The sequence below is a fragment of the Phaseolus vulgaris genome, chromosome 1 (genome assembly GCF_000499845.2).
Source record: "Phaseolus vulgaris cultivar G19833 chromosome 1, P. vulgaris v2.0, whole genome shotgun sequence".
Taxonomy (NCBI): domain Eukaryota; kingdom Viridiplantae; phylum Streptophyta; class Magnoliopsida; order Fabales; family Fabaceae; genus Phaseolus; species Phaseolus vulgaris.
Genome location: NC_023759.2, coordinates 49,576,409 through 49,587,179, shown reverse-complemented (window position 1 = coordinate 49,587,179; position 10,771 = coordinate 49,576,409). Strand labels below are relative to the sequence as shown.

General features: G+C 37.6%; 3 protein-coding genes across 3 annotated transcripts; all 3 read left to right on the top strand.

The window, feature by feature from the left end:
* Positions 1–1,322: 1,322 nt before the first annotated feature.
* On the top strand, positions 1,323–3,993 carry LOC137815080 (putative serine/threonine-protein kinase-like protein CCR3). Its single transcript, XM_068618116.1, has one exon. The coding sequence runs from the start codon at positions 1,515–1,517 to the stop codon at positions 3,933–3,935; it is 2,421 nt and encodes an 806-aa protein (XP_068474217.1). The 5' UTR covers positions 1,323–1,514; the 3' UTR covers positions 3,936–3,993.
* Positions 3,994–7,418: 3,425 nt separating this feature from the next.
* Positions 7,419–8,778, top strand: LOC137815081 (putative serine/threonine-protein kinase-like protein CCR3). The gene has a single exon (XM_068618117.1). It carries the CDS (start codon positions 7,492–7,494, stop codon positions 8,725–8,727), a length of 1,236 nt encoding a protein of 411 aa, XP_068474218.1. The 5' UTR covers positions 7,419–7,491; the 3' UTR covers positions 8,728–8,778.
* A 301-nt stretch (positions 8,779–9,079) lies between these two features.
* On the top strand, positions 9,080–10,264 carry LOC137816116 (putative serine/threonine-protein kinase-like protein CCR3). Its single transcript, XM_068619207.1, has one exon. The coding sequence runs from the start codon at positions 9,080–9,082 to the stop codon at positions 10,262–10,264; it is 1,185 nt and encodes a 394-aa protein (XP_068475308.1).
* The last annotated feature ends 507 nt before the right edge of the window (positions 10,265–10,771 follow it).

The following is a 10,771-nucleotide window of genomic DNA, read 5'->3' as shown; positions in this document are numbered from 1 at the left end:
TGCAAAGAATTGGTCGTTTGGTTTGACCGTCATTGTGAGTCTGGGTCACCCTTTTGAATCATTGCTATCGGTTTAGAAGATTCACTTTAATTCTAATTAAATTATCGATAGCTTAAAACAGGACATTAATTAAATAATTGAGTTCAGGTACCAAATTTGAAAATCCAAATTACAACATAGGATTTAAAAATTAAATTAAATAAATACCCGCAGCCTTTTCTTACGTTTTATGATTACGGTCAAACTCTGATTATTATTAAACCCATCTCTTCCACGCTGCTTCGTCCCATCAGAGACACGTGGACCTTCTCCTACTAAATATTAATATTAAATTTAACACCATAAATTCACGACTTCAAAAAATACTTTTAATCTTAATACGATGTAACACATTATTATTTTTTAAAATTATCAAAGTTTAAATAAAATCATAACTCAAAAAGTGTTAAAAATATGTGTATTACGAAGTGAACTTTAAGCCTAACTCAATCCCATAAAACCGGCTCATGAGGGTGAGGTTTGCATCCACTTATATACTATGAAAGATTCTAATCTCTAGTCGATGTGAGATCTCCAACACACCTCTCACGCCGATGCTACCAATACGTGCATGAATATATATGTTATAAATGGTCCAATAACGGTCCAATAGCGGGTGACATGATAAATGCAACAAATATTCGTTAGGATAGGCTCAAAATGACTCTGATACCATGTTATGAAATGAACTTTAAGCCTAACTCAATCTCATAAAACCGGTTCATGAGGTTGAGGTTTGCACTCACTTATATACAATGAAGATTTTCTAATCTCTAGTCAACGTAGGATCTCCAACAATATGAAATAATAATACAAGTTAAAATAAATAAAAAATTTGATGGTATTGCATTTCGCAAACTATAAAACTGACGACACTACGTTCCTTTCCTCGAAAGTCCTTTTGGTCCCTTCATTCACTGTTGGTCCCAAAAGCCCTGTTTGGCTTAATCATAATCCGACAAACAATGAATTCAGTTTGGGGTCACCAACTTGATTCTTGAATCTATGGAGTACTTCCATTTAGCTTCAATGTAAAACTTCTTACCATTACATAATGTAAATAAGTTTCTAATAGCATTTCGTTATTAAAATATAATTTATGATTCAATTTCACTCTAAATTCAATTTAAGACCATTTTACCTTTAGATTATAATATTTTAAAGATTCATTTATATATTTTACCTTATATATATATTAACTTTAATGTAGTGAGAAAAAAGTAGAGAGACAAAAAGATTAATAAAGCCTTAATTAATTATAAAGCCAAACAGGACTGAAGGGAAAAATGAACAGGAAGAAAAGAAATGTCTTAGCAAAATGGGAGATTGAAGAGTCCACAACTACTCCCTCAAAGTTCAAACCATTATACCTTCTTTCTTCGTCTTCTCCTCCTTCTTCATTCTTCGTGTAAACCAAACCAAACTCTGCAAATGAAGCAGAAAAATCAACTTTGCATCATTTTCCATTCTTGTAAATGAAAACACTAACTTCCTCCTCCGTCACCCTCTGTCTTGTCGTCGCCGCCCTGCTTATACTTTCTCTACCACGCTCTTCCCATGGCCTCGGCTCCGGCGCCACCCTTACCATCTCTGACGCCTCCTCCACCGTGTGCGCCGTCGTGGCACGCGAGTCCACGCGCCGCATTGAGTGTTACCGTCAGGGGCAGATTGCCTCCATCACTCCCAACGCTAGTTTTTCAACGATTTCGGGTGGGAGGAACTACTTCTGTGGTCTAAGGTCAAGCAACTCCGATTTACTATGTTGGAACACAAGCTCTTCCTTCGAAAGGAGAAGGCTTTACAACGATAGTTCTGTTCCATTGGAGAATCTAGCCGTTGGGGATACCCACCTTTGCGCCACCGAGGTGGGCGATGGCGCGGTGAAGTGCTGGAGAACCGGTGACACGTTTCAGCTTCCTTCTGCGACTGATAAATTCGCTTCGATTTCATCTGGGACTGGCTTCTCTTGCGGAATTTTGAAGAATAGTTATCGGGTTCGGTGCTGGGGAGACACCAGCGTTTCGGATTTAACGGAACGCATTGAGAGTGTATTTGGGAACATGTCCATGTTGAGTCTTGTCGCAGGTGGTTCACATGTTTGTGGATTGAACTCCACTGGGTTTTTGGTATGTGGAGGAAATAACGATTCTGGGCAACGTGATTTTCCTCAAGGTGGGGCTTTTGAGTATTCTGGGTTGGCGCTTGGAGCTGAACATGGTTGTGCTATAAGAGGATTGAATGGTTCGGTTGTGTGTTGGGGTGGCAATGGGAGTTTCTCGGTGAATAATGTTACTGAAGGAGTTTCCTTTGAGGTAATTGTTTCTGGGTCTAATTTTGTTTGTGGATTGACAACAAACAATTTGAAAGTGGTGTGTTGGGGTCCCGGCTGGTCAAATAGTTCGACGTTTGAGCTTCCTTTTTCAACTGTTCTTCCAGGTTCTTGTGTTCAATCTTCTTGTGAGTGTGGTTCATATCTTGATTCTCAATCTCTATGCTCCGGCTCTGGTAACATTTGTAAACCAATGACCTGTAAGCTTCAAACAACAGCTCCGCCTCCGCCATCACTGTCACCGCCTCCACCGTCAATGTCACCTCCGCCACCACCACCGCCACCACCTTCGTCATCACGATCAAAGACCTTGACGAACGGGTTATTGGCATTTGCTATTATCGGTTCTGTGGGAGCTTTTGCTGGAATATGCACTATAGTTTATTGCTTGTGGAGTGGAGTTTGTTTTGGGAAGAAGAAAGTCCACAGTTCCGTGCAGCCTACAATCACAAGAGGTAGCAGTGGTTCAAATGGGGGAGGTGCTTCTAATAATAGCAATTCTTCAATATCGTCTATGATTATGCGTCAGACTTCAATGATAATGAGGCGCCAGAGGAGTGGAACCTCATCAACAAAGCACCCAGACAGGGCTGAGGAGTTCACCCTGGCTGAGCTTGTGGCAGCCACCAACAATTTCTTACTTGAAAACAAGATTGGAGCTGGAAGCTTTGGTGTTGTGTACAAAGGGAAACTCGCGGATGGACGCGAGGTGGCCATCAAGAGGGGTGAAACTGGTTCCAAGATGAAGAAGTTTCAAGAGAAGGAAAGTGCATTTGAGTCTGAATTGGCCTTCTTGTCTCGCCTACACCACAAGCACTTGGTTGGACTTGTTGGGTTCTGCGAAGAAAAAGATGAGAGGCTCTTGGTGTATGAGTACATGAAGAATGGGGCGCTGTATGATCATTTGCATGACAAGAACAATGTGGAGAAGGGTAGCAGTGTGTTGAATTATTGGAAAATGAGGATCAAAATTGCTTTGGATGCTGCTCGGGGAATAGAATATCTTCACAATTATGCAGTTCCATCAATTATTCACAGAGACATCAAGTCTTCTAACATTCTCATTGATGCTACTTGGACGGCAAGAGTATCAGATTTTGGATTGTCTTTGATGAGTCCAGAACCTGACCGTGATTACCGACCAATGAAGGCAGTAGGAACCGTTGGATACATTGATCCTGAGTACTACGGTTTAAATGTATTGACTGCAAAGAGTGATGTGTATGGGCTTGGAGTTGTACTACTCGAACTTTTAACAGGAAAGAGAGCTATATTCAAGTATGGTGAAGATGGAGGCACCCCACTGAGTCTGGTGGACTTTGCAGTGCCTCGTATTTTGGCTGGAGAAATGGTGAAAATTTTGGATCCAAGGGTTGGAACACCCGATGAGAAAGAGGCAGAGGCTGTGGAATTAGTGGCCTATACAGCTATCTATTGTGTGAATTTGGAAGGGAAAGATAGACCAACCATGGCTGACATTGTGGTCAATTTGGAGAGGGCTTTGGGTATTTGTGAGAGTAGCCATGATAGCATTTCCAGTGGCTCTATCTCTGTTGTTTCAGAATGATAAAGTTCAGCCCCGGGAAAGGGGACAAAATATTGAAAATTTTGTGAATTCTTATTCATTCTTTCTCAATTTCATATCTTTATTGATTCTTTCCAACATGGGTATTCCGTGCCTGTAAGATTTAGAGTATATTATGCTCTAATTTGTAGATTGTAGAATCTCACAAACTTGCCTATTGCCTACCAGAAAAATTGACCAGTTAGAGTCTATCTGACAGTTTAACTTAGTACGTAACTGTTTAAGGTAGTCTGGCGGGAAGTGTCTGATGCACTTTGTATGTGAAAACCTTTTGCTGTTAAATAGGAGCGTCTATAGTCTGATTGACCATCTACACTAGAACTAATTTAGTGTGATAAACCTGTATCATGCGTCATTATTCTGTTGAAATATAAATTGTGATGTGATCTGTGGAGTTACTTAAGTTTTTTCCTTATAGACCCTTTGTATAAAATACATATATTTAACTTCTGAGACTTTTTGTTAAAACCACTGTTCCAATACATTAGACGATCAATTATTACGGGTTATGGGTTAGACGATCACCTTCTAGTATCAGAGTGAGCGTCTAATACTTTGAACAAAGCTAGGCATTCACACTAGGAAGGTACTAAGAGTTTAGCATTTGTGGGAAAATGGGGAACGTTGGAGAGTTGAAGCAGAAAAGTATGCAGTTGCGGTCTGATTTGAGAAGTTGAGGTTGCAGAGACATTATAAGCAATGGTCCCCAGCGTAAGCTTTGTCTCTGTCTTTGAAACGTGTTTGTTGACTTCCACGTTGACGCAACCCAATGGAATACCAAATTAAGCAGCCGCTTCATTAATGCATATTAATTGCCTTTTCATTACACGCCAATAATTTTGTAACATAATGACCCACCCACCACACCACCTTTCAATTCACTACTCTCTCTCTCCTTTTCTAATCTACTCTATATATTCACCACTTCTCAACTTCCTAAAACAATTATAACCCATTCTTAAACATGTTCACATTCTATTTTTATAATAACACTTAATTCTCCAACATGTATTATATATTATGAAACGTAGGGATAAATTCAAATCCATTTGGTTTTGAAATTCATATTATTTTAACTAGATTAAATTTATTTAAAATCTTTCAAAATTCATTTAAAGTAGATTAAATATAGGTTAAATTCATTTTTTGTCAATTAGATTAAATTTATTTTGATTTGGATACGGGCTGACTTGGCTCAATCTGTGCTAAACCGACTCTACTTAGATCCAGACCAACTCAACTAGACTTGGACCTGAACTGACTCGACTCAATCTAAGCCTGAACTGACTCGACTCAATCTGGGCCTGTGCTGACTCGGCTCGAACCCACTTGGCTCAACATGGCTTGAGCCGACTCAACCTGACGTGGATTCGGTGTTAACTCAACCTGGACTTGGCCCCATTCGGCTCAATATTGGCTTAGACCCACCCGACTTGACATGGATCCAAATCAACTCGACTTGACTCAAAATGGACTTGGATCGGCTCGTCACAGGCCCAGGTCCACTCGACTCAACAAGACACGAGCCCAAACCCACTTGACCTAGACCTAGACCCACTCCACTCAACCAGGATCCGAACCGACCCTATGCTCCACATGGTCCCATGAGAATTCACAAATTTTATCTACTATTATTAGGTGCATGGTTAAATATTTTTATATTATTAAAATTATTATAAATAAATATAATTCAAAATATAACTCGTTGTGTGTGTCTTTCTGTCTGCGTCTCTATGTGAATAATTTAAACTATATTATTAATGAATTAATTTTAACTATTGATATTTTTTTTAAAAGTTGAAATTTAATTTAGAGAGGGATATAAAAGATGGTATACCGAAAGAGATTAAATCAAATATAAAAAGAGGATATTTATTAGATGATTGAGATATTTTTTTAATTATGAAAGTGTGTGAAATGTACCTCTAAACAAAGTAGTAAATGAAATATTTATAATTTTTAATATGTAAAAGGAGAAGAACGTGGCTCACATATGTAAATTGTGTGTTCCAATTTAAAATATGAGAATATATTTGTTGAGAAAATATTCATGTTAATTAATTTACGAGGGGTAGGGGATGTTTCCCAGCAACCAAGAGGCTTTTTTTCTTGCCCCACCATTACTAACTACACTTCCATTCTACAAAAACACTAAAAAAAATACTTTTTTTCTTCCCGCACCACACCAATTTAGTTGCCGCCACACTAAAAAACTAAATATTATTATTATTGTTATTATTTTATTTATGTAAGATCTTATAATCAATTTGATAAAAAAATTACATTAAAAATTATTAAATATCAACTAATTTAAGGATAAAAACTACAAATTATTATATTAATTGAGTTATATATTATATTATCAATCAAAATTTAAAAATAAAATATTATTAATTATTATATTAACTAAGTTATATACTACATTATAAATCAAGATATTAGTATTTAAAGTAGGCTTAATTAGAATCTAAATAGATAGTAACTAAACCTACTTTAATAGTTTATGACAAATATCGATTTAATTTTTTTATTAATAATATAAATTAATTTAGATAATAATAACTTTTTAATTTATAAAATTTATTTAACTTAATTAATATAATGAATAATTAATTTTTATCTTTAAATTAATTGATATTTATTAATTTTGTTTATAGTATACATATATAACTATATATAAAGTGTGAAATGTAATAAAGTTGAACTATACCAATTAAAATAAAAATATTTGAATTACAACTATATACCTTTGTAATCTTTTTAACTTGTTAATGTAGCTAAACTATATATAATATTAATGTTTTTTTTTAAGTTTTAGTTAAATTCTCAAATATAATTTTTGATGGCAATAATATGTTAGCTTTAGTTTGAAGTGACTTATGAAGAAGAAAGTGGTGGAAGGTTACCCTTCTCTTGCCTCGCACCTTCTTAAAGTGAGTGTTTCAGAAAAATAGGAGAAAAAACGATGGAGCTTTGCACTCTCTTTGTTTCCATTGTTACTATGCTTAAAAATAAATTACACGTGTGTTAAATATAAATATATATAATAAAAAATAAATTTATAATTAAACAATATGAAAAAATATTAAAATGATTAGGAAAAAATATTGAAATTATAGTATTCGGGGGGTTGTAATGTATATAAAAATTCTAAAAGTTATGATTAATGGGAATGGCTCTGAAGCACTTTGGCAGAAAAACGAGAATGTATTGCTTTTCTTCAGTTACAAATGCAATGGCAGTGCTCTTTTTATAGTCAAATCATCCACCGCCTATTTTCAAAGTCGGTATTTTTAAGATAATTTTGTACCTGTCTTGGACTTTTCACTCATTTGTTTTCGGGGAAATCATGCATACACATGCACTGTTGTTTCTTTTCTTAGTACTTTCTTCTAAAAATTTGTAGCAACTGTATATATATGTGTGTCCAAAGCGAGCATGCAGTAGATTCACAAAGCAAAACATTTGGATTCGCTACACACATAGTTTCACAGTTGAGGCAAGTGGGAAAACAAAAAGATTGAACTTTCAAGCATATATGGCGAATTCAGGAGCATCCCTTGTCCATAGTTTTGCTTCGATAGTGGAATATGCTATTAGAAGTATTGGAGGAGATTTGGGGGCATTTCCTTTGCGTGATTTTTCTTTCGCAGTGGAGAATGCGTGGAGTAGTATTGGAGGAGATTTGGGAGCAGTACCTGTTCGTGGTTTTGCTTCTATAGTGGAGAATATGATGAGAAGTGTTGGAGGAGATTTGAGAGCATTACCCGTGCATGGTTTTGCTTCGGCAGTGGAGAATGCAATGATAAGTATTGGAGGAGATTTGGGAGTATCACCCATGCAGGGTTTTGCTTCGAGAGTGGAGAATGCTATGAGTAGCATTGGTGGAGATTTGGGAACATCCCATTCCCCTGTGCATGGTTTTCAAGTATTCACCTTACTTGAGCTTGCAGCAGCCACCAACAATTTCTCAGTTGACAACAAGATTCGCGCTGGAAGCTCTAGTGTTGTGTACAGGGGAAAACTCGTTGATGGTAGTGAGGTTACAATAGAAAGAGTAGAAAGGTGGAGCAGTAGAACGGTGGAAGAGGCCTTCTGGTGGAGGAGAACGTCTAGTTTGAAGATTTTGCCCGGTTTACGTCCCAAGAACTTGGTTGGGCTGGTTGGGTTGTGTGAGGAGAAAAATGAAAGGGTGTTGGTGTATGAGGGCATGAAGAATGGGTCATTGTATGATCATTTACATGAGAAGGGTAGCAGTGTGTTGAATTCGTGGAAAATGAGGATAAAAATTGCTTTGGATGCTTCCCGAGGAATAGAATATCTGCATAAGTTTGGAGTTCCATCTCCTGTTCATGGAGATATCAACCCTTCCAACATTCTTCTTGATGCTACTTGGACAGCAAAGGTATCTAACATTGGGAAGGCAGCAGGAACGTTTGGATACATTGATCCTGAGTACATTGATCTGAATGTGTTGACAACAAAGAGTGATGTGTATGGATTTGGAGTTGTACTGCTTGAACTTTTAACAGGAAAAAATGGAGGCACCATATTACATGTACCCTCTGCAGAGGTTAGTATTTTGGGTGGAGATTTTGTGAAAAATTTGGATAAAAGGGTTGGAGAACCCCGTCTCAATGAAGCCAAGGCACTGAAGTTAGTGGCCCGTACTGCCATCAATTGTGTAAATGTGGAAGGAAAGGTTAGACCAACCAGTGCTCAGGTTGTGTTCAATTTGGAGAGGGCTTTTGCTTATTTCCGGCGGCGGTACTAGTCAAATTGGAGATTTTTACATAGTTTATAGAGTATAAATCTCATTTTTGTGAGATTGAATAAAATGATGGAATTAAAAAATATAGTTAAGTTTTGGGTTGTGTGCTACGTAGCGATAAGAATGGTCCCTCATGTAATATTTGATCTTGCAGAAGGATTTTATGGGTATCTTTGAAGTATGAATTGAATGTTTCACTGTATACGGTACGCGTCAATGAGTGAGGTTGAGTTTCTCTTTTTCCTTGCAGCTTCTCAACTAGTACGCGTTAGATCCCTGCAACTGTGTATATAAGTGTTCTTTAACATAGATTCATTCATTTAGCTGATGCAGAGTGAAATTTAGCAGAATTGAGATGGCTAATAACGCAGTTGATGCAAGGAGTTTCAGTTGGGCAGTGGACAGTGCCATAGCGAGTGAGAGTGCGTCAAATTTGGGAGAATCTCGTGTCCACAGTTTTGCTTCGGTAGTGGACGGTGCCATAAGGAGTAGCACTGCTTCTGAAGCGGATTTGGGAGAATCTCGTGTCCACAGTTTTGCTTCGGTAGTGGACGGTGCCATAAGGAGTAGCACTGCTTCTGAAGCGGATTTGGAAGCATTCCCAACCCATTATTTTGCTTTTGCTTCTGCGTGGGACAAAAGAACTGTTGCTGCACGATTATTCACCCTGGCTGAGCTTAAAGCAGCCACCAACAATTTCTCAATTCACAACAAGATTTTTTGTGCTGGAAGCATTAGTGTTGTGCACAGAGGCAAGCTCTTTGATGGTCGTCAGGTGGCTGTCAAAAGGGCTGAAATCAGTTCCAAGATGAAGGAGTTTCAAGAGAGATTTGGCTATTTATGGACCCTTTTGCTCCGTCTACACCATAAGCACTTGGTTGGCCTAGTAGGGTTCTGTAAAGATAAAGATAAAAGGTTGTTGGTGTACGAGTACACGAAGAATCGGGCGTTATATGATTATCTGCATGACAAAAACAACGTGGACAGGGAGAGCAGTGCGTTGAATTCTTGGAGAATGAGGATCAAGGTTGCTTTGGATGCTTCCCGGGGAATAGAATATCTTCATAAACATGTAGTTCCATCCATTATTCACAGAGACATCAACTCCTCCAACATTCTTCTTGATGCAACTTGGACAGCAAGAGTATCTGGTTTTGAATCGTCGTGTTTCATGAGTCCAGAAGCTGAGCATGTTTACTCCGATACACGTGTGTTGACAGCAAAGAGTGATGTGTACGGGCTTGGAGTTGTGCTGCTTGAACTTTTAACAGGAAAGAAGACCACGTTAAAGTTTGGGATAAATAGAGAGACAAGTATGGTGAAGATCGCAGGGCGTGTTATTTTGGGTTGGAAAATGGTGAAAATTTTGGATCCAAGGGTTGGAGCACCCCATGTTAATGAAGAAGCAGAGGCACTGGAAATAGTGGCCCATACAGCGGTTAGTTGTGTAAATTCGAAAAGGAAAGATAGGCCAACTATGACTCAGGTAGTGGCCAATTTGGAGACTGCTTTAGCTCTTTGCGATAGTAGGCCATCCTAGCAGAAAAATAATCTATAGACGATCTCATACCTCCTCAGAACATTCATTCAAGATAATAATTAAGAACAAGTGTGTTTTTAGTTTAGTGTATAATCTGTCTTTTCTAAGTATTCTCCAATATATATTAAAGTCTGTCTCCTTCTCCTTCTGATCTTGTTGTTGGTTTTGAATTTGAGGTCACTTACACTCTTATCTATAACAGTACTATTTGCACTATTTTATGGTAATTTAATTTCACACAATGTATATGCAGATCCCATCACAGATCAAGCCTCTATACTAATATTTTTTACAATTTTCTTTTCCGTGGAAAGTTGGGGTGCCGTCCTAGCTTTTCACTAGTTATTAGTTTATACTAGTGTGGTTTTAGGATTCAATCAAGAACCAATTAAGTAATTAACTATTTCAGCATTGTTATATATGTGAAGTAAAAAAGTATGTATATTCCATTTTGTTTGAAAATACAGTGAAGTTGCGTTCTTATTCTTAGAAGTTGAACCTGCAGAC

Bases quoted from the DNA above. Each gene is read 5' to 3' on its own strand.
- LOC137815080 (XM_068618116.1), top strand. From the start codon at position 1,515: ATGAAAACACTAACTTCCTCCTCCGTCACCCTCTGTCTTGTCGTCGCC.
- LOC137816116 (XM_068619207.1), top strand. From the start codon at position 9,080: ATGGCTAATAACGCAGTTGATGCAAGGAGTTTCAGTTGGGCAGTGGAC.
- LOC137815081 (XM_068618117.1), top strand. From the start codon at position 7,492: ATGGCGAATTCAGGAGCATCCCTTGTCCATAGTTTTGCTTCGATAGTG.